Source organism: Oncorhynchus clarkii, chromosome 7, assembly GCF_045791955.1.
Source record: "Oncorhynchus clarkii lewisi isolate Uvic-CL-2024 chromosome 7, UVic_Ocla_1.0, whole genome shotgun sequence".
NCBI classification, from domain to species: Eukaryota; Metazoa; Chordata; class Actinopteri; order Salmoniformes; family Salmonidae; genus Oncorhynchus; species Oncorhynchus clarkii.
The window spans coordinates 66,770,503-66,794,410 of record NC_092153.1 but is presented as its reverse complement, the minus strand read 5'-3'; the positions used below and the strand labels follow the sequence as shown (position 1 = coordinate 66,794,410).

Below are 23,908 nucleotides of genomic sequence, written 5' to 3'. Positions count from 1 at the left end.
TTTCTTTCATCACATTCCCAGTGGGTCAGAAGTTAACATACACTCAATTAGTATTTGTTAGCACTGCCTTTACATTGTTTAATTTGGGTCAAATGTTTCGGGTAGCCTTCCACAAGCTTCCCACAATAAGTTGGGTGAATTTTGGCCCATTTGGCCCATTCCTCCAGTAGGCCTCCTTGCTCGCACAAGCTTTTCAGGTTCTGACCATACATTTTCTATAGGATTGAGGTCAGGGCTTTGTGATGGCCACTCTAATACCTTGACTTTGTTGTCCTTAAGCCATTTTGCCACAACTTTGGAAGTATGCTTCGGGTCATTGTCCATTTGGAAGACCCAATTGCGACCAAGCTTTGACTGATGTCTTGAGATGTTGCTTCAATATATCCACATACATTTCCTGCCTCATGAGGCCATCTATTTTGTGAAGTGCACCAGTCCCTCTTGCAGCAAAGCACCCCAACAACATGATGCTGCCACCGCTGTGCTTCACAGTTGGGATGGTGTTCTTCGGCTTGCAAGCATACCCCTTTTTCCTCCAAGCATAACAATGGTGATTATGGCCAAACAATTATATTTTTGTTTCATCAGACATTTCTCCAAAAAGTACAATCTATGTCCCCATGTGCAGTTGCAAATCGCAGTCTGACTTTTTTATGGCGGTTTTGGAGCAGTGGCTTCTTCCTTGCTGAGTGGCCTTTCAGGTTATGTCGATATAGGACTTGTTTTACTGTGGATATAGATACTTTTGTACCTGTTTCCTCCAGCATCTTCACAAGGCCCTTTGCTGTTGTTCTGGGATTGATTTGCACTTTTCTCACCAAAGTACGGTCATCTCTAGGAGACAGAATGTGTCTCTATCCTGAGCAGTATGATGGCTGCATGGTCCCGTGGTGTTTATACTTGCGTACTATTGTTTGTACAGATGAACGTGGTACCTTCAGGCGTTTGGAAATTGCTCCCAAGGATGAACCAGACTTGTGGAGGTCTACAATTCTTTTTCTGAGGTCTTGGCTGATTTATTTTGATTTTCCCATGATGTCAAGCAAAGAGGCACTGAGTTTGAAGGTAGGCCTTGAAATACACCAACAGGTACACCTGCAATTGACTCAAATGATGTCAATTAGCCTATCAGAAGCTTCTAAAGCCATTACATAATTTTCTGGAATTGTCCAAGCTGTTTAAAGGGACAGTCAACTTAGTGTATGTAAACTTCTGACCCACTGGAATTGTGATACAGTGAAGTGAAATAATCTGCCTGTAAACAATGGTTGGATAAATTACTTGTGTCATGCACAAAGTAGATGTCCTAACCGACTTGCCAAACTATATTTTGTTAACAAGAAATTTGTGGAGTGGTTGAAAATTTGTTTTAATGAGTCCAACCTAAGTGTATGTAAACGTCCGACTTCACTGTCTTTCTGTCTCTTTCTTTCTCCATCTATCTATCTGTCTCTCTCTCTCTCTTTGGGATAGGGGGCAGCATTTTCACTTTTGGATAAATACCGTGCCCAATTTCACCTTCCTGCTACTCATGCCAAGAATGTAGATTTGGATAGAAAACACTCTGAAGTTTCTAAAACTGTTTGGATCATGTCTGTGACTATTACAGAACTTATATAGCAGGCAAAACCCAGAGGACTAACCATTCCGATTTTTTTTTTGTTGAGGTCACTGTCTGTTCAGTGTGTTCTCATTGGGAAACGATATTTCTTATGCACTTGTTTGCAGTTCCTACCACTTCCACTGGATGTCATCAGTCTTTGGAATTTGGTTGAGGTTATTCCTTTGTGCAATGAAGAAGTACGGCCATCTTGGAATAGGGTAACGTTATGTGTACTGTTGAGAGTTGCGCAAGACTTGAAAAGTAGTGTTGGTTTGTGATCCTCCTGTATTGAAAACAGATAGACCCGTCTTCAATTTGATTGATTATTAATGTTTAAAAATACCTAAAGTTGTATTACAAAAGTAGTTTGAAATGTTTTGCCAAAGTTTCCAGGTAACTTTTGAGATATTTTGTAGTGACGTTGCGCAAATTGGAAACAGTTTTTTTCTGGATCAAATGCACCAAATAAATTGACATTTTGGATATATATTGACGGAATTAATAGAACAAAAGGACCATTTGTGATGTTTATGGGACATATTGGAGTGCCAACAAAAGAAGCTCGTCAAAGGTAAGGCAGGATTTATATTTTATTTCTGCGTTTTGTGTGGTGCCTGCAGGGTTGAAATATACTATTGTCTCTTTGTTTACTGTTGTGCTATCATCAGATAATCTGACATGTTGGCTGGATTCACAACGAGTGTAGCTTTAATTTGGTATCGTACATGTGTGATTTAATGAAAGTTTGAATTTGATAGGATTTTTTATTTATTTGGCGCTCTGCATATTTCCTGGCAATTGGCCAGGTGAGACATTTGCGTTCCGCCTATCCCAGAGAGGTTAAAAAACCTCACTTGGGTATGTGGGACGCTAGCATCCCACCTGGCCAACATCCAGTGAAATTGCAGAGCGCCAAATTCAAATACAGAAATACTCATTATAAACATTCAGAAAACATACAAGTATTTAACATAGGTTTAAAGATGAACTTCTTGTGAATCCAACCACGGTGTCAGATTTCAAAAAGGCTTTACGGTGAAAGCATACCTTACGATTATTTGAGAACATCGCCCAGCCGACAAATCATTACAAACAGAAACCAGCCAAGTTGAAGAGTTACACAAGTCAGAAATAGAGATACAATGAATCACTTACCTTTGAGGATATTCATATGGTTTCACTCAGAAGACATTCATTTAGTCAATAAATGTGCGTTTTGTTTGATAAAGTCTCTCTTTATATCCAAAAACATCAGTTTTGTTCGCGCGTTTTCTTCAGTAATCCACAGGCTCAAACGCAGTCACATCAGGCAGACAAAAAATTGTATCTGTAAAGTTCATAGAAACATGTGAAACGATGTTTATATTCAATCCTCAGGTTATTTTTAGCCTAAATAATTGATAATATTTCAACTGGACAATAACTTAGAAAAATATAAAACAAGAAAGGTACTCTCTCGGTCGCGCGCATGAAAAAGCTCTGTGACACTGCAGGGTCCACTCATTCAGACTGCTCTTACTCCCTAATTTTTCAGAATACAAGCCTGAAACAATTTCTAAAGACTGTTGACATCTAGTGGAAGGCATAGGAACTGCAAATTGAGTCCTTAGTCAATGGATACTGTACTGGCTTTGAATAGAAAAACAAAACAAAATCCTTCTTCCTGGATGGATTTTTTCTCAGGTTTTTGCCTGCCAAATCAGTTCTATTATATTCACAGACACTATTGTAACAGTTTTGGAAACTTTAGAGTGTTTTCTATCCAAATCTACCATTATATGCATATCCAATCTTCTGGGCATGAGTAGCAGGCAGTTTAATTTGGGCACGCTTTTCATCCAAAATTCCTAATGCTGCCCCCTACCCTAGAGAATTCAATTTCAATTCAATTTCAATTTAAGGGCTTTTATTGGCATAGGAAACACATGTTAACGTTGCTAAAGCAAGTGAAGTAGATAATAAACTAAAGTGAAATAAACAATAAAAATTCAAAGTAAATGTTACACCAAAATAATAAAAACATTTCAAATGTCATATTATGTACAAATAGTTATAGTACAAAAGGTAAGATAAATAAACATACATATGGGTTGTATTTGCAATGGTATTTGTTTTTCACTGGTTGCCCTTTTCTTGCGGCAACAGTCAACAAATCTTGCTGCTGTGATGCACACTGTAGTATTTCACCAAATAGATATGGGAGTATATCGAAAATTGCGTTGCTGTCCTGGGGCTCTGTGGGGTCTGCTTGTGTTTGTGAACAGAGCCCCAGGGCCAGCTTGCATAGGGGAGTCTTCTCCAGGTTCATCTCTCTGTAGGTGATGGCTTTGTTATGGAAGGTTTGGGAATCCCTTCCGTTTAGGTGGTTGTAGTATTTAACTCATCATTTACACAGTTTGTTTGAAAGGGGCAGTTCCGTAAGGCTGACATGCTCTCTGAACTAATTTTATCATCTTACTGCTATCTACAATATACAGTTGAAGTCGGAGGTTTACATACACCTTAGCCAAATACATTTAAACTCAGTTTTTCACAATTCCTGACATTTAATCCTAGTAAAATTATCTGTCTTAGGTCAGTTAGGGTCGCCACTTTATTTTAAGAATGTGAAATATTAGTAGAGAGAATGATTTATTTCAGCTTTTATTTCTTTCATAAACATTCCCAGTGGATCAGAAGTTTACATACAGTCAATTACTATTTGGTAGCATTGCCTTTAAATTGTTTAACTTGGGTCAAACGTTTTGGGTGGCCTTCCGCAATAAATTGGGTGAAATTTGACTCACACCAACTCTGTCAGGAGGAATAACTGAGTCAGGTTTTAAGGGCTCCTTGCTCGCACACGCTTTTTCAGTTCTGCCCACAAATTTTCTATGGGATTGATGTCAGGGCTTTGTGATTGCCACTCCAATACCTTGACTTTGTTGTCCTTAAGCCATTTTGCTACAACTTTGGAAGAATGCTTGGGGTCATTGTCCATTTGGAAGATCCATTTGTGACCAAGCTTTAACTTCCTGACTGATGTCTTGAGATGTTGCTTCAATATATCCACATAATTATTCTCCTCATGATGCCATCTATTTTGTGAAGTGCAACAGTCCCTCCTGCAGCAAAGCACCCCCACAACATGATGCTGCCACCCCCGTGCTTCACGGTTGGGATGGTGTTCTTCAACTTGCAAGCATACCCCTTTTTCCTCCAAACATAACGTTGGTCATTATGGCTAAACAGTGATATTTTTGTTTCATCAGACCAGAGACCTTTGTCCCCATGTGCATTTGCGAACTGTAGTCTAGCTTTTTTATGGCGGTTTTGGAGCAGTGGCTTCTTCCTTGCAGAGTGGCCTTTCAGGTTATGTTGATATAGGACTCATTTTACTGTGGATATACAGTAGATACCTTTGTACCTGTTTCCACCAACATCTTCACAAGGTCCTTGTTGTTGTTCTGGGATTGATTTGCACTTTTCACACCAAAGTACGTTCATCTCCAGGAGACAGAACGCGTCTTCTTCCTGATGGCTGCGTGGTCCCATGGTGTTTTTCCTTGCGTACTACTGTTTGTACAGAAGTACATGGAACCTTCAGGTGTTTGGAAATTGTGCCCAAGGATGAACCAGACTTGTGTAGGTCTACAATTCTTTTTCTGAGGTCTTGGCTGCAACTTGCAAAAAGTACAGTTTGTTAACAAGAAATGTGTGGAGTGGTTGAAAAACAAGTTTTAATGACTCCAACCTCAGTGTATGTTATCTTCCGACTTCAACTGTAACTATTGGTTCAGCACTTTTGAAATGTACAGCGAATTAATTCAGAACATGGGCCATTTCCCTGTACACCAGGTCAGAACCGTAGGATAAATAAAAGGGCCATATACGCAAACAATGACAGCTCTTTGTCACTACTTCCACCGAAGGTGTCTCCTCTCCCTGTTCGGGAGGTGGTCGTCGTTGCCGGCCTACTAGCTACCACCGATCCATTTTTCTTTTTCGTTTGTGTCTGTCTGTTTCTTACACCTGTGTTCTATTGAGTTCATTTCTGTGGGTTCATTAACCTCGTTGCCTGCTGTTATTTTGTGCTGGATTATTTCTGTGTTTGTTTGGTGCATGTGCTTGATTGCGCCACAGTCTATTCTTACGGTCGTTTTGTGCCGTTGTGATTTATTTAGGAGTAGATTGTTTTTTTCTTCCTGTTGTCACTTTGAGTTCCTGTTTTGTTGGGCGACTTCGTTGGGTTTCTTTCCTGACCAGTTTTGTTGTGTTTTGGACATCCAAATAAATATTTGAAACAGCTGGCAGCAAAGTAGATTGGTCACGAAAGTCAGAAAAGCAATAAAATGAATCGCTTACCTTTGATGATCTTCGGATGTTTGCACTCACGAGACTCCCAGTTACACAATAAATGTTCCTTTTGTTCCATAAAGATTATTTTTATATCCAAAATACCTCCATTTGGTTGGCGCGTTATGTTCAGAAATCCACAGGCTCGAGCGGTCACGACGGGGCAAATGAAAATTCCAAATAGTATCCATAAAGTTCGTAGAATCATGTCAAGCGATTTTTATAATCAATCCTCAGGTTGTTTTTACAATATATAATCAATAATATTTCAACCGGGCCGTAGCTTTTTCAATAGGAGAGAGAGAGAAAATGTCTGCTCCAAGCTGTTGCGCATGCAAAACTCTGCTGGCACCCAGCCATCCACTGAAGTGATGTGATCGTTCTCGCTCATTTTTCAGAATAAAAGGCTGAAACTATGTCTAAAGACTGTTCACACCATGTGGAAGCCATAGGGAAAGGAATCTGGTTGATATCCCTTTAAATGGAGGGAAGGCATGCAATGGAACAGGGAGCTTTCAAAATACTTCCTAGTAGGATTTTCCTCAGGTTTTCTCCTGCAATATCAGTTCTGTTATACTCACAGACAGTATTTTGACCGTTTTTAAAACTTTAGAGTGTTTTCTATCCTAATCTGACAATTATATGCGTATTATAGCTTCTAGGCCTGAGAAATAGGCAGTTTAATTTGGGTACATTTTTCATCCAAACATCAAAATACTGCCCCCTACACTCAACAGGTTAACAGCATGGCCAATGTATTCAATCTTTACTGGCCCATGGTGTTGAATGTGAACACTTGCATTTAGCCACTGACTCCTTCCAAACCACTCATTGTTAAATTTGCGATGACCAACTTGTTGTGTAATGTTTATGTCCAATGGCCGATGAGCTTCGATACGTTTGATCTATAATTTCTCTTCATATGACAAGGATTGAAAATGATTTGCCAGTAGATTGCAGATTGTGATTCATGATGTTGACTGATTGTCTAGCTTGCTAGCTAAGATTCTGAAAGTATGATGTTGTCATGATCAGTCCAATCAAAACTACAGTAGATATAATGTGATTTGACATAATTTTATCTGTGGCCAATGACCATGAGCCCTCTTGGATGGGCATCATCAGGCTGGAACACGTGCATTTTGGAGCTGCCTTACTCAAGAACGTAAAAAAGAGACCATGATGGTATGCGGCTTTATTAAGTCAATAATTAGTGTATTTGTTTTACATTGTCTGCAAACTGATATGTGACACATATTCACGTCAAAATAACATGCAAAACGGGCATTTTTTAAAATATATATATCCTTGTATCTACTGTCTGCTCTCTTCTCTCATCATCGTCTCCCTTCTCCTCATCTATCCTCCCTCTCCCTCTCCATCTCTCTGGGTTTTTTTATCTCCTGACAGCTGCCCATCCAATCTCCTCTCATCAAATCCAGCAGGATTCCACTGGGAAAAGAGAGATGGATAGAGAGAGGCACAGAGAAGGGCACAGATAGACAATGAGGCAGATAGAGAGATTGACAGGGGCAGAAAGATAAAGAGAGGCATATTAGTGGAAGAGAGAGATAAAGAGAGGAGAACAGGTAAAGAGGGAAATGAAGAAAGACAGACAGGGAAAAAAGAGAGACTAAGAGAGGCAGACAGGTTAAATAGAGATAAAGAGAGACAGACGGTACAAGAGAGGTAAAGAGAGGCTGGCAGGGGAAGAGAGGCAAACAGGGAAAATGAGAGGTAAAGAGAGGCAGACAGGTGAGGAGAGAGCTAAAGAGGCAGACAGGGAAAAAAGAGAGAGACTAACAGGGGCAGACAGGGTACAAGAGAGATAAAGCGAGGCATACAGGGTAAGAGAGGCATACAGATGAAGTAATAGATTCAGAGAGGCATACGGGGAGCGAGGCAGACAGGAAAAGAGAGAGATAATGATAGGCAGACAGGGAAAGAGATAGATAATGATAGGAAGATAGGGAAAGAGAGAGATAGAGAAGGAAGACAGGTAAAGAAAGAGATAAAGAGAGGCATACAGGGTAAGAGAGGCAGACAGGTGAAGAGAGATTCAGAGAGGCAGACAGGGGAAGAGAGAGATTCAGAGAGGCAGACAGGGGATGAGAGGCAAACAGGGAAAGAGAGAGATAAAGAGAGCCCTGACAGGGGAAGAGAGGCAGAAAGGGAAAGAGAGAGATAAAGAGTGAGGAAAGTAGAAAAAGGCCAAAGAGATTCAGGAGAAGGACGATACTGTGGTCTTTTTGGAATGCTTTTATGTCAGGCTTAATTTTGTTCAGTTTCTATTGAATTTCATGGTTGAACAGCTTTGCAGAATCAGTAGAGTACAGCATCTGAATGTGTTTTCCAAATACAGTATTCAGCTTCTTTCAGCGATCGTCTTCTTATGTTCTGAACAACCAAACACTCTGCCTGTTGAGACAAGAACAGAGACACTCAGCAGAGGAGAGGAGGGAGCAGATGGGCAGGGTTGTGTGTGGTAACAGGAAAGGGTGAGGGAGGAAAGAAAAGGCAGGGGGACGCTACCAAAAGTAGAGTGGGGGGGGTCGAGAGGAATGGAATGGATGGGTGGAGAGGGGGATGGAGGAGGGAAGGAAGTGAAGGAGAGAGAGGTTTTCATAAAGTGTTTGGCAAAGACCCTCTCAGTCCTGCACAGCCTCTCAAGAGGGACTCAAGAGGTACTGGTTCTCACTGGTCAGGTAGGTAGGTGTGTGTGTTTGTGTGTGTGTGTGCATGTGTGCATGAGCATTGTATGTGTGTTTTCTTGTGTGTGTGTGTGTGTGTGTGTGTGTGTGTGTGTGTGTGTGTGTGTGTGTGTGTGTGTGTGTGTGTGTGTGTGTGTGCGTGCGTGCGTGTGTGCACAAATATTGTATGGGTGTGTGTGTGTGTGTGTGGACGTGTTTAACTACCAGAATTCCCCACAAGAATAGTAAACAAACAAACATTTTACCAACAAGGTGAAATGCTATTTCTAGTGGGTTTATGGTTAAGGTTAGAATTATTGTTAGGGTTAGAATTAGGTTTAGGAGCTAGGATTAGGGTTAGGGTTAAGGTTAGGTTTTAGGGTTAGGGTTAAGATTAGGGTTAGGGTAAAAGTACGAGTTAGGGTTAGGTTTAGGGTTAGGGGTTAAAAATATGATTTTGAATGGGACTGAATTGTGTATCCCCACAAGGTTAGCTGTACAAGAGTTATTTGGCTGTCCCCATCAGATAACCCTTTTTGGTTCCAGGTAGAACCCTTTTTGGTTCAAGGTAGAACTCTATTGGGCTGTAGAACCCTTTTCCCAGAGGGTTCTACATGGAACACTGTGGTGACAGCCAAAGAACCCTTTTGGAACCCTTTTTTCTAAGAGTGTACATTCATTTATATATTCTTCTCTTTTTAACATTCTCCTCTGTGGATCCATTACCCGATGAAGAAAGATCCTTAAATACTGCCCCTGCAGTAATGTACAGTATTTAACATGCAGTATATCTAGTGTTGAGTCAATAGTGCCTGCTGTTTAGCTGCTCTTTGGCTTGTTTTCATATCTGTTTTGTGTGTGTGTGTGTGTGTGTGTGTGTGTGTGTGTGTGTGTGTGTGTGTGTGTGTGTGTGTGTGTGTGTGTGTGTGTGTGTGTGTGTGTGTGTGTGTGTGTGATAGATTACATTTTGATAGATAACATTTGACTTGGGTTTTTCTTTGGTTATGGTGTTTTGATGTTTAGCATCTACATTTTCCGGTCATTCCAGGAGTTTATTATGTATTAAAGCTTTGGTAGCAAGAATGCATTACTTTTATATGTGTTGTTTTTACAAAGGGGGGCAGAGAAATGTCTTGATGGTAATTTATGAGTTTCAACTCCCAATGGGAGAGTATGGGTCCTTTACAATGTTCTCTAATTTCTTTGGGACCCTTTTTTATACAGCAGGTTCAGGTTGGTTGATGGTTATTTTTCCACTGTCATTTGGAGTATTTTACAGGGTGTTCAGGTAGGTTTAACTCACATTTCTGAACTCTGGGTAAGTTTCCTCTCTTTCTCTCCTCTTAGCTGCAGCAGACTTGTGTGTGAGTTCTTTCCTGCGTGTGTGACCATGCGCGGTGTGTGCGTGTTCCTTTTGGTATGCATCATGGCGCTATCCGTTGCCATGCCAGACAGGCAGGACCCGTTTCTCTGGCTGTCCGCCCTGCATGGTCGCGGTTACAACGAGGGATCACTATTGGCTGACACCACTGGGGGGGAGTGTCCTGATGAGTGTGACTGCCCGCCCACCTTTCCTATCGCTATGTACTGTGACGGACGGGGGCTGACAGCCATGCCCACCGTGCCCTCCAGGATGAAGTACCTGTACCTGCAGCACAACGAGATCACCGCCCTGCCAGACTCCGCCCTGGCTAACACTACTAACCTAGTCTGGGTCATGTTGCATCACAACGCGCTGTCTACAGACAAAATCGGCAAGAGGGTAGGTTACTCTATATAACATGACACTTCACTGCACGTCACAATACAGCACTAGACTACACTACACTAGGCTTCCATCAACCAATCATTACATAGATTATAACATACTTTTTTCATCATTGTATTCCAGGCGTTTGCCAAGCTGCAAGGGTTGGAGCGTCTGTACCTACAACATAACAACCTGACTGGTGTTCCCCCCAACCTGCCACGCTCACTACGAGACCTCAGACTCAACAACAACAACATCAACAAGGTAACGGCATCATCACTTTTATTCTTCTTCATCTGTATTCAGTCTTTATTTTGATTGTGAAGTGCATCCAGATGTTTTTCAATCAAGTGTCAAAGAGGCATGTAAAAAAAACACACTCTTGGAAAGACCACAAGCGTTCTGGGCCTCATCACTGTTTTTATGCAATCATTTCAATAAAGTTTGTTTTGTTGTGGTTGCCTAGATTACACCAGAGGCCCTGGAGGGCATGGACAACCTGACCATCCTGTATCTCCATGACAACGCTCTGACGGAGATGGGCACATCTCTTAGGGGGTTGAACTCACTCACACTCCTCGACGTCAGCGGCAACAAGCTGAAAAAGGTACCGTAGTGTAACGTGTGTGTGTGTGTGTGTGTGTGTGTGTGTGTGTGTGTGTGTGTGTGTGTGTGTGTGTGTGTGTGTGTGTGTGTGTGTATTCCACTTTTCTGTCTTCTCTTTGTGAAGCACTTAGTCAAAAATACTTTTGTAAAAACACAATATATAAATACATTTGTATTGATTGATCAAGTGATCTATTGATTGACTGACTGACCCCTCCAGGTTCCAGACAGCCTCCCAGAGCGCATCCACCAGCTGTACCTGGAGTCTAATGCCATCAGCGCTGTCCCAGAGGGATTCCTCAGTAAGTTCTCCCAGCTGCAATACATTCGCATGGGCCACAACCAGCTGACGGACAAGGGCATCCCCCCCAACACCTTCAACGTGACTGGCCTGGTGGAGCTGGACCTCAGCTTTAACCAGCTGGAGAGGATCCCCCCCGTCAGCCAGACGCTAGAGCACCTCTACCTACAGGCCAACCACATCAAAGGTATGTGTAATTAGTGATGTCTGACAACCTAATTAAGCATAATCAAAACTGATTTATGAGTCATCTCATCATGACATGAACTACGGAGGCCCCTGAGGATCAACAGCAACCACATATCATATCCTTAAACTGTATACAGTATGCATGCTTGCATGCAAGCAGAACATACACATGCACATGTATGAGCACACAACATCTTGGCTGTCCATTGAAGTCCATGATGACAATGCTCCATTGAAGTTCATGATGACAATGCTCCATTGAGGTTGGGGGGAAAGTAGGTTACAGTAGGTGGGAAGGTGCTTGGGACACTTCATGTGATGTGGTTGTGCAACATAGTGTGGCTGTGGTGCACAGATGCACTTACACAATGCTGCAGGTAAGACACGTCCATAGTCTAATGATGTGATTCCAGCAGCATTTAGAAGTTGAAGAAACACATTTGCTCTTTGTTTGAATTCCAGAATGTAAACAATATCACTCTCTGTCTCTACCTCTGTGGCTGGCTCTCTCCCACACTTGTCTCCCTCCCCTCTCTGTTGCTCTCTCCCTCTATCTTTGTAGAGTTTACCCTGGGTAGTTTCTGTAGTGTCGTGGACGTGATTAACTTCTCCAAACTGAGGACGGTGCGTCTGGATGGAAATGAGATCAGCACTGCGGATGTCCCCTCCGACTCAGTCCTTTGTCTGCGTATGGCCAACACCATCGAGGTGTAATGCTCCCATCTCACCACCAGGCTGCAGCACCATCAAGGTGTGAACAACCATCTCACCACCAGGCTGCAGCACCATCAAGGTGTGAACAACCATCTCAACACTGGAATGCAGCATTTCCAGTACACATCTGCAACTCCCCTATTTCCTGAACGGAGGGCAGCAGATTGATCGTCACTAGTTACCAAAGCCACAAAGTCATAATTATGGCTAAACCCCACCTATTTCTATAATATATTAGCCATTTAACAGACGCTTTTATCCAGAATTACTTGCAGTCATGCATGCATACATTTGAAGTATGGGTTGTCCTGGGAATCGTGCCAAGCGCTGCCAACTGAGAAACAATTTTTCTGCCAAAAATCTGATTTGAAACCTAACCCTAACCTTAACCTTAACCACACTGCTAAACTTATGCCTAACCCTAACCTTAAATGAAGACTGAGAAGAACATTTTTGCTTTCATTAATTTTGACAATATAGACAATTTTGACTCTGTGGCTGTGATAACTAGTGACAAAGCAGCAGTCCTAACTTTAGCATCACGTTGCAATTCCCCAATCTCACCAAGAAGGGGCAGCAGAGGGGTATGAGACACAAAGGCACACCAAGTTTATTTTGGTTTAGTTTGTTTTACTAATATCATTCAAAAGGACATTAGCATACATCTCCATATCAGGACAAGTTAGAAATAGAATGTTCAAAGCATGTTGAAAGTGCTTCCAAAGTCAACTTCATGTCAACTTTTGACGGTCAGAAAAAAATGATGGACGAATGGTGGTTCTGGCCATAATTTACGTTGTCTGACAACATATGAGCCTCAGAGAAATACCATTGGATCAGATCTCTGTGTTCCGGCCCTAATCCGAGTAGGGATGTAACTGTTGAGATTTATGATATGATTTATGATATGAAAGACATGTAGGCCTACTGCATGTATTGGTATTAGTTTTGACTAAGGGCCTTGGTGTTTTGATGTTCTTTACAGGGCTTTCTTATTGACTTAATAAAGGTATTCATGTTTTACTAAGACTTAACCGGTTTTGATTTTGGATTATTGTTTAGGTTCAATCTCTTGTTTCACAAAATCAATACAGTTTTCGGGACAAAAAATGTAACTTGAGTGCCACAGTAAACCCACTGGGCCAGACGATACCGAGAAATTAGCTTTCATTGGGTAGTGTCTGCAGTTTGTGATACGAGAGACAGAGGCAGGGACAAGGACAGGGACAGAGACACAAACAGAGACCGATACCCGATCACCCAACAATGTCTCAATGGCGCACACACATACACTCTTACAAACACACTATTTTCTATAGACTCACTCTTTCTGCACACACAAAATCACACACTTCCAAGGTAAGTGCTTTGAATGGTAAGGTGGGAAAACCTTGTCCACCACCAATGTTTATCACCCACCTGGGGTACTGGTACCGAGTCAATGTGCGGGGGTACAGGTTAGTCGAGGTAATTTGTACATGTAGGTAGGGGTGAAGTGACTATGCATAGATAATAAAAGCTTGGCCGTAGTGATGTACTGGGCCTTTCAAAGCACTTCATGGCTACCGAAGTGAGTGCTACGGGGAACTAATCATTTAAGCAGGTTACCTTCGCTTCCTTGGGCCTAGGAACGTTGGTGGTCTGCTTGAAACATGTAGGTATCCCAGACTCGGTCAGGCAGAGGTTGAAAATGTCAGTGAAGACACTGTAATCCTAGATTCAGATCATTTAGGCGAGAAAAAAACCTCACCCAGACAGGCCAGTCATGTGACAAACTCGTCATCGTGAAAGCCTGTCAATACGTTGCCCCTTGATTACCAGCGCACATCTGTATGTTGTAAAAGCGTTACATGGTCGCTGCCCATATCATTGCATAGCGTAGAAAATACGAGAGTTCAGGGGCCTTGCTTTAACAATGTTAACCATTTTCACTGTAGTGTTCAAAACGTATTTCAAACTGTCAGGCATTCCCTTGGCAGCAAGAGCCTCTCGGTGGATGCTGCAGTGTACCTAAGTGGCGTCGGGAGCAACTGCTTGCACGCGTGTTACCACTCCACTATGTCTCCCTGTCATGGCTTTTGTGCCATCAGTACAGATACCAACACATGTTGACCACCAGAGTCCATTTGATGTCACAAAGATGTCCAGTACCTTAAAAATATAATCTCCTGTTGTCCTGGTTTCCAGAAGAGGATATCTTCCTTAATTGACCCCCCATACACATAACGGACATATACTAAAGAAATGTCCTTCTTTTTGAAAGAAAAGCCATTTTTTCATCCATTAAAATAAAATAAAATAGATCCGAAATACAGTGTAGACATTGTTAATGTTTTAAATTACTATTGTAGATGTAAATGGCTGATTTTATATGGAATATCTACATAGGTGTACAGAGGCCCATTATCAGCAACCATCACTCCTTTGTTCCAATGGCACCCTGTGTTAGCTAAACCAAGTTTAGCATTTTAAAAGGCTAATTCATAATTAGAAAACCCCTTTGCAATTATGTTAGCACAGCTAAAAACTGTTGTTCTGATTAAAGAAGCAATACAACTGGCCGTCTTTAGACTTGTTGAGTATTTGGAGCATCAGTATTTGTGGGTTCGATTACAGGCGATAAATAGCGAGAAACAAAGAACTTTCTTCTGAAAGTCGTCAGTCTGTTCTTGTTCTGAGAAGTGGCTATTCCATGCGAGAAATTGCCAAGGAACTGCAGATCTGGTACAACACTGTGTACAACTCCCTTCACAGAACAGCGCAAACGGGCTATAACCAGAATAAAAAGAGAAGTGGGAGCCCCCGGTGCACAACTGAGCAAGAAGACAAGTACATTAAAATAGATGCCTCACAAGTCCTCAACTGGCAGCTTCATTAAATAGTACCAGCAAAACACCAGTCTCAACGTCAACAGTGAAATGGTGACTCTGGGATGCTGGCCTTCTAGGCAGAGTTCCTCTGTCCAGTGTCTATATTATTTTGCCTTATTGGCCAGTCTGAGATATGGCTATTTCTTTGCAACTCTGCCTAGAAGGCCAGCATCCCAGAGTTGCCCCTTCACTGTTGATGTTGAGACTGGTGTTTTGCAGGTACTACTGTTCATCCTTTGGAGCAATTTCCAAATGCCTGAAGGTACCACGTTAATCTGTACAAACAATAGTACCCAAGTATAAACACCATGGGACCAGGCAGCTGTCATACCGCTCAGGAAGGAGACGCGTTCTGTCTCCTAGAGATGAACGTACTTTGGTGCGAAAAGTGCAAATCAACCCCAGCACAACAGCAAAGGACCTTGTGAAGATGCTGGAGGACACATGTAGAAAAGTATCTATATCCACTGTAAAACGAGTCCTATATCAACATAACCTGAAAGGCCGCTCAGCAAGGAAGATTCCAACCCTCCAAAACCGGCATAAAAAAAGTCAGAGTATGGTTTGCAACTGCACATGGGGACAAAGATCGTACTTTTTGGAGAAATGTCCTCTGGTCTGATGAAACAAAAATAGAACTGTTTGGCCATAATGACCATTGTTATGTTTGGAGGAAAAAAAGGGAGGTTTCCAAGCAGAAAAACCCCATCCCAACCGTGAAGCACGGGGGTGGCAGCATCATGTTGTTGGGGTGCTTTGCTGCAGGAGGGATTGGTGCACTCCACACAATAGATGGCTCCATGAGAAAGGAAAATTAGGTGGGTATGTTGAAGCAACATCTCAAGACATCAGTCAGGAAGTTAAAGCTTGGTCGCAAACGGGTCTTCCAAATGGATAATGACCCCAAGCGTACTTCCAAAGTTGTGGCAAAATGGCTTAAGGACAACAAAATAAAACAATCAATGAATAAAATGTATTATAAAATCCCTTCTAACATCAGCTGATGTCACAAAGTGCTGTACAGAAACCTAGCCTAAATCCCCAAACAGCAAGCAATGCAGGTGTAGAAGCACGGGGGCTAGAAATAACTCCCTAGAAAGGCCAGAACCTAGGAAGAATCCTAGAGAGGAACCAGGTTATGAGGGGTGGCCAGTCCTCTTCTGGCTGTGCCGGGTGGAGATTATAACAGAACATGGTCAAGATGATCTGGTTTCCATGGCCAAGTTTTCATGACCAAGAAGACTTTGATCTGGTTTCCTTTAAATATCATCCAATTTCATCAAAAACCTGATTTTGACTCTCAATGAACTTTAAACTAACAATATTTTGATGCGTAACATGTCTGTTGTCTTTACTAGTTTTCTGCGGTCAGGATTACCGTAAAATGACTGTTTAAGACTGAAACCATGCTGTAATCTCACAGTCCTGGAAAAATACAGTGTCCTATACAATGGCAACAACATGATGTAGTGTGTGTGTGTGTGTGTGTGTGTGTGTGTGTGTGTGTGTGTGTGTGTGTGTGTGTGTGCGTGTGTGTGTGTGGCCAACTAACCTCTAATCCTATGATGAGGGTGCTGCTACTGTAATGTGACCATCTCTCTCTGTGTCAGCAGATGAGTAATGAACTCACTTCACCTTGGCTCACATACACAACAATCATGCAGTGCAACAGTCAGTCATGACGGATAAATGAGGTAACTCAGTGCTTAACTATATTTGTCGATAGCTTAATATACATTATTCCAATTGCGTGTTTACTCTATATGTGTGTATTTGTGATGCCATAGAAACTATTGTCTATACAGCCCAGCTCTGAGAACCACCTGTAGGCCTACTACAGTAGACTACATCCAGTATCTCTGTATATCTGACTACATCCTCTCTGGTCCTGCCTTGCCTCCTCTGCCTCTGCTGTTACTGCTACAGGTAGTCTGAGAACATCAACAATACTTCTCACCACTTCCCTGACATCGGTGGAGGCTGATAGCGATAGTGGTAGCTTAGCAGTTCAGAGTGTTTGGTCAGTAACCAAAAGGTTTCTGGTTCAAATCCCCAAACCAACTAGCTGATATATCTGTTGACATGCCCTGGAATGAGGCACTTAACCCTAACTGTTCCTGTAAATTGCTCTGGATAAGAGTATCTGCTAAATTACTTACATTTAAGGACAAGATGGCTGTTCTGGAGAGGTCCAAGAACTCTTCCTTAATGAGGACTACTCGGAAGCTATTTGCGCCAGAGTTGTAAAGTACTTATCGCTGCCAGAGAGCGTGGGAACATTGCTTACATCCACTATGACAGGCTCATTGTCCACCCTCCCTCCCAAAATACTTGTAGCAGTGAGAGAGCCGAGCTTCGGGTCAGCAACTTCAGCTCCACATCACATATACAGTACATACACCAATTGATACTCAAAAGTGCCTGATTGACAATGTTCTTGTCATGCTTTCTGTTTTTTTCTTCATATTATGTCTATCTCTATCTATCTAGCTACCCAGGAAACGGTAAAACATTGTACATATTAAATATTGCCTTAGAAATAAGGTTTATGAAATCAATAACTTGCTAAAATCAGATAACGTTCATATATTGCTCATCTCAGACTCAGTTCCACTTTCACCTGCCTCACCTAAAGCCTCTTCTTTTGGGGTGCTACTATAGGCCATACACCTTTACATACACCTTAGCCGAGTACATTTAAACTCAGTTTTTCACAATTAAAATTCCCTGTTTTAGGTCAGTTAGGATCACCACTATTTTAAGAATGTGAAATGTCAGAATAATAGTAGAGAGAATGATTTATTTCAGCTTTTATTTCTTTCATCACATTCCCAGTGGGTCAGAAGTACACTCAATACTACTTGGTAGCATTGTATTTAAATTGTTTAACTTGGGTCAAACGTTTCGGGTAGCCTTCCACAAGCTTCCCACAATAAGTTAGGTGAATTTTGGCCCATTCCTCCTGACAGAGCTGCTGTAACTGAGTCAGGTTTGTAGGCCTCCTTGCTCGCACACACTTTTTCAGTTCTTAAGTCCTTAAGCCATTTTGCCACAACTTTGGAAGAATGCTTGGGGTCATGGTCCATTTGGAAGACCCAATTGCAACCAAGCTTTAACTTCCTGACTGATGTCTTGAGATGTTGCTTCAATATATCCACATACTTTTCCTGCCTCATGGTGCATTCTATTTTGTGAAGTGCACCAGTCCCTCCTGCAGCAAATCACCTCAACAACATGATGCTGCCACCCCCCTGCTTCACGGTTGGGATGGTGTTCTTTGGCTTGCAAACCTCCCCCTTTTTCCTCCAAACATAACGATGGTCATTATGGCCAAACAGTTGTATTTTTGTTTCATCAGACCAGAGGACATTTCTCCAAAAAGTACGATCTTTGTCCCCATGTGCAGTTGCAAACCGTAGTCTGGCTTTTTTTTATGGTGGTTTTTGAGCAGTGGCTTCTTCCTTGCTGAGCGGCCTTTCAGGTTATAGGACTCATTTTACTGTGGCTATAGATACTTTTGTACCTGTTTCCTCCAGCATTTTCACAAGGTCCTTTGCTGTTGTTCTGGGATTGATTTGCACTTTTCACACCAACGTACGTTCATCTCTAGGAGACAGAATGCATCTCCTTCCTGAGCGGTATGACAGCTGCGTGGTCCCATGGTGTTTATACTTGCATACTATTGTTTGTACAGATGAACATGGTACCTTCAGATGTTTGGAAATTGCTCCCAAGGATTAACCAGACTTGTGGAGGTCTACAATTCTTTTCTGAGGTCTTGGTTGATTTTTTTTTATATTCCCATGATGTCAAGCAAAGAGGCACTGGGTTTGAAGGTAGGTCTTGAAATACACCAACAGGTACACCTGCAATTGACTCAAAGTATGTCAATTAGTCTATCAGAAGCTTCTAAAGCCTTGACATAATTTTCTGGAATTTTCCAAGCTGTTTAAATCACAGTCAACTTAGTGTATGTAAACTTCTGACCCACTGGAATTGTGATACAGTGAATTATAAGTGAAATAATCTGCCTGTAAACAATTGTTGGAAAAATTACTTGTGTCATGCACAAAGTAGATGTCCTAACCGACTTGCCAAAACTATAGTTTGTTGACAAGAAATTTGTGGTTGAAAAACTAGTTTTAATGACTCCAACCTAAGTGTATGTAAACTTCCGACTTCAACTATATATGTGCATTGCTTGATATTGTGTGTGATGTTAAAAGAGAGTTATATTTTCTGGGTGACCTGAATAAAGACTGCTTTTCATCAAGCTGTCCGCTCAAGAGGAAGCTTCTCACTATAGTGTGTAATGAGGAGCATCCAGATGCTGCACTTGATGAATTTATGAAATTGTTTATTTCAGTTCTTGATAAGCATACACCTATTAAGAAATTGACTGCTAGCACTGTTGAGGCCCCGTGGATTGATAAGGAATTTAAAATCTGTATGGTTGAGAGGGACGAGGCAAACAGAGTGGTGAATACATCTGGCTGCACATTTGATTGGCAAATTTACTGTAAATTGAGAAATTATGTGACTAAACTGAACAAAGAGAAAGAATACATTTTGATGTTGCCAATTACTTTAATTACTATTTAATTGGCAAAGTAAGCAAATTTAGGCATTAAATGCCAACAACAAACTGTGTGCCTTCACATGCATGCATAAATGACCTAATAATGAAAGAAAAGCATTGTAATTTTGAATTCTGTAAAGTTAGTGTGGGTGAGGTAGAAAGATTATTGTTGTCCATCAATAATGACAACCCACCTAGTCTTGACAACTTAAGAGAGAAAGCTACTGAGGATGATAGTAGCGGACTATATTGCCACTCCTATTTGTCATATGAAAAATGTTTATCCTCAGACCTGGAGGGAAGTCAAAGTCATTCCACTACCCAAGAATGGTAAATCACATTTTACTGGTTATAACAGAAGACCAATCAGCTTGCTGTTTTTGACAATGCAATTTCTCTGTAAACAAATTAACAACAGACGTTCAGCATGCTTATAGAGAAGGGCACTCAACATGAATGGCACTGACACAAATGACTGATGATTGTTGGAAATAAATTGATAATAATAAGATTGGGGGTGCTGTACTGTTTGATTTCAGTGCAGCCTTTTATATTATTGACCAGAACCTGTTGTTGAGGCTTTTCAACCTCTACCATATCGTGATTTCAGAGCTATCGATCTAATAGAACACAGAGGGTTTTCTTTAATGGATGCTTCTCTAATGTTAAAAAGATATAAAGTGTGGTGTAGCACACGGCCGTTTTCTAGGCCCTCTACTGTTTTCTATTTTTACTAATGACCTGCCACTGGCATTAAACAAAGCCTGTGTGTTTATGTATGCCGATAATTCAACCCTATACGAGTCAGCAACCACAGCTAGTGAAATCACTGCAACCCTAAACAAATAATTGCAGTCAGTTTTAGAATGGGTTGTCAGTATTAAACTAGTCCTGAACATCTATAGAACTAAGAGAATTGTATTTGGTAAAAATAATTCTCTACGTTCTAGACTTCAGATGAATCTAATAATGAATCATGTGGCTGTTGAGCAAGTTGAGGAGACTAAATTACTTAGTGTTACCTTGGATTGTAAACTGTCATGCTCAAAACATATTATTTCAATGGCTGTAAAGATGGGGAGACAATGACAGTGACAAAGAGATGCTCTTCTTTTTTGACACCACATTCCACAAAGAAAAACCTAGTTTTATCTTATCTTCATTATTGCCCAGTCATATGGTCAGCTGCTGCAAAAAAAATAACAAGAAAAACTGCAGCTGGCAGAGAAGAGAGCTGCACTTCTTGCTTTTCACTGTATTCAGAGGGCTAATATCAACATTATGCATGCAAGTCTCTCTTGGCTAAAAGTAGAGGAGAGACTGACTGCATCATTTCTTTTTATAAGAAACATTAATGTGTTGAAAATTCAAAATTGTTTGCATAGTCAATTTACACACATGCACTTGCCCCGCCACCTGGGGTCTTTTCACCAGGGCCTAAAATTAACACCCGCCACCTATCAAATATGGTTCGATTTTGGCTTTGGTGGCTAACATATTGGCAGGTGGTCAAGGCTCCACACTGTGAGCATTTCACTCGCATTTGTGAATAAAAATAGTAAAGTATGGTCACATTTATTGCTAAATAAATGCTGTAGTAGCCGTTTTCAAAGTATTTCTGCCGTTTAGTTTCATAGTTGGTCAATTCATCGCACAAAGTCAAAGAACTAAGAATCATATAGCCTGTCCCACATTGCACTGCAACACTGCCTGGCTGGGAGCTGTGCACATGTGAAGAGCTGAGTGAAAGACTAATTTTTAGAAGTGCTGCGCAACCCATAAAAGTTGGTCTCATTAACTTGAAATGAAAGTCTACTGAAGTGAGACTTTGTCCTGGTGTATCTTGGCTATTGACATTGTTTTGTTCACAAACTAGGTTGTTTTTCAATGTTTGAGTTTCAACAGCTAGGGAAGAGAAGACAATGACTGGAGCAGTGTTACCACGGTAACCTCCCACCCTTAAAGGGGTAGGTGAACATTTTTGTATCCAATATTTTGGTTAAAAGTTTATTTACTTACCACATTACTTCTTACAAGTAATACATATATTGTTTTAGAAACAAAACAAAGGATTTGTTTGCAAAAATGAATCACACATTTTATTTTAGGCCCTGCTTTTCACAGTTCCCAAATCCAGTACAAATTCAAGAAAACATACAGTATTATATAGAGCCTTGATTATATGGAACTCCCTTCCATCTGTGATTGTTCATGTGAACAGCAAACCCAGTTTAAAAAAACAGATAAAGCATCACCTCATGGCGCAACGCCTCTCCCCTGTTTGACCTAGATATTTTGTGTGTATGTACTGATTTGTAGGCTATATGTGATGTTTTAAATATATGTAGTTCTGTTATTGTCTATTAATGTTTTTTATTATGTCATGTTTCATGTTTTGTGTGGAACCCAGGAAGAGTACTTGCTGCTTTCTCTAATAAAATACCAAAATACCTTCTAATGAATGTGAAAACAAATGTGCATTGGCCCCGGCAACTAAGTTGGTGTATTTAGTGATGGTGTAATACAGTTAGTTATACATCACCAAAGTGATATGACATATCTTAATATTTGAGAACAGTTATTTTAGAGACAGATATGACACTATCCCCTAATACAATAGAATCAGTCAAAAGAGTCCAGAAAAAACACCTGCTTCTCTTATTGTTTCCAATACTGTTGCAATGCATCAAGACATTATTCATAAAACACCATCAGTATGTTTTTAAAAACATACCAGGAAATCAGCTAACCCATGGCAGTCACGCAGAACACACAACCCAGATTTGTTTGTGAGGCAGGTATGCTTTTACAAGATGATTCTCAACAACTATCTGATCCTGTGACATAGGCACACAGTAGCTTTTGTTTAACAAAGAGGGCTCCCTCTGTGGTTCTCAGCTGAAGCATTGACGATGGTGCAGGACTGTGTACAATATTCCCAACGCTTTGTCTACATGTTGAAACCCTTGCTTATGATACGGCTTTGGATACCTTTGGGTATTTACTGTCATATAATCAAGAAAGTTTTTCATAAAACAAAAGGTTAAATTACTACACACCTTTATAGGGTTAGGGTTCCCACACAGCCATATTTCAATGTTACAGCGCTTGTCAAAGGAAGACCGACGGAAGACAGAGGCAACCAACTGTTCGAATTAGCTCCGAACACCTGTGTGTATTGGAAGAAGGATGCCAGAAAAGTGTTGTAATCAGAAAATACTGTCAGCTGCAACTGTGTTAAAACCGGTTAAAACAGTGTACAGTAGGTGTTTATGTTGCATTTGCTAAATCATTTTTTAAGTGATATGAAAATAGAGGGCTTTATGTTTTAGAACCCTATCACTATTGAGAATCGATTGACATTTAGATGGAATATTTGGCTGTTTTTGCTGACAGAGCCAGTTTACCTCTGAACATAACATATAAGTTATTTGGACTTTAAAGGAGTAGGCTCCTTAATAGTAACATTGTGGTCTAAGTCACACACACACACACACACACACACACACACACACACACACACACACACACACACACACAGATCCACACACACAGATCCACACATGCATCCAAAACACATGCACATGCAGACACACACATACACACACATAAGCACATACTCACACAAAGAAAAAACTTCAACGCACTTGACAAAAATTATAGGTAACCTGTTTTGTTTGGCATTGAAAGAATAAACCCACAAGAAATAGTCAGTGGTGTAAAGTACTTAAGTAAAACTACTTAAAAGGTAGTGGTGTAAAGTACTTAAGTAAAACTACTTATTAAAGTGCTACTTAAGTCGTTTTTTGGGGTATCTGTACTTTACTTTAATATATATAGTTTTGACAACTTTTATTTTCACTCCACTGTCTCTGACACCCGAAAGTAATAGTTACATTTCGAATGCTTAGCAGGACAGGAAAATGGTCTTTTTCACACACTTATCAAGAGAGCCTTCCTGGTCATCCCTACGGCCTCTGATCTGGCAGAATCACTGAACACAAATGCTTCGTTTGTAAATTATGTCTGAGTGTTGGAGTGTGCCCCTGGCTATCTGTAAATAAAATAAAAAAATTATATTGTGCCTTCTGGTTTTAATATAAGGAATGTGGAATAATTAATATTTTAGCAATTACATTTACTTTTGATACTTAAGTATATTTAAAACCAAATACTTTTAGACATTTACTCAAGTTGTATTTTACTGCGTGACTTTTACTTTTACATTAGTCATTTTATATTAAGATATCTTTATTTTTATTCAAGTATGA

At 40.8% G+C, this 23,908-nt stretch overlaps 1 protein-coding gene across 1 annotated transcript; it reads left to right on the top strand.

Annotated features, from left to right (window-relative positions):
- The first annotated feature begins 8,527 nt into the window (after nt 1-8,527).
- On the top strand, nt 8,528-13,222 carry LOC139414411 (fibromodulin a). The gene is made up of 6 exons (XM_071162322.1): nt 8,528-8,643; nt 9,976-10,390; nt 10,520-10,642; nt 10,845-10,985; nt 11,205-11,472; nt 12,037-13,222. The coding sequence occupies exons 2-6, from the start codon at nt 10,019-10,021 to the stop codon at nt 12,186-12,188; spliced, it is 1,056 nt and encodes a 351-aa protein (XP_071018423.1). The 5' UTR covers nt 8,528-8,643; nt 9,976-10,018; the 3' UTR covers nt 12,189-13,222.
- Nucleotides 13,223-23,908: the final 10,686 nt, after the last annotated feature.

Bases quoted from the DNA above. Each gene is read 5' to 3' on its own strand.
- LOC139414411 (XM_071162322.1), top strand. From the start codon at position 10,019: ATGCGCGGTGTGTGCGTGTTCCTTTTGGTATGCATCATGGCGCTATCC. The intron at 10,391-10,519 runs GTAGGTTACTCT...ATTGTATTCCAG, and splicing joins CAGACAAAATCGGCAAGAGG to GCGTTTGCCAAGCTGCAAGG. The intron at 11,473-12,036 runs GTATGTGTAATT...CTATCTTTGTAG, and splicing joins ACAGGCCAACCACATCAAAG to AGTTTACCCTGGGTAGTTTC.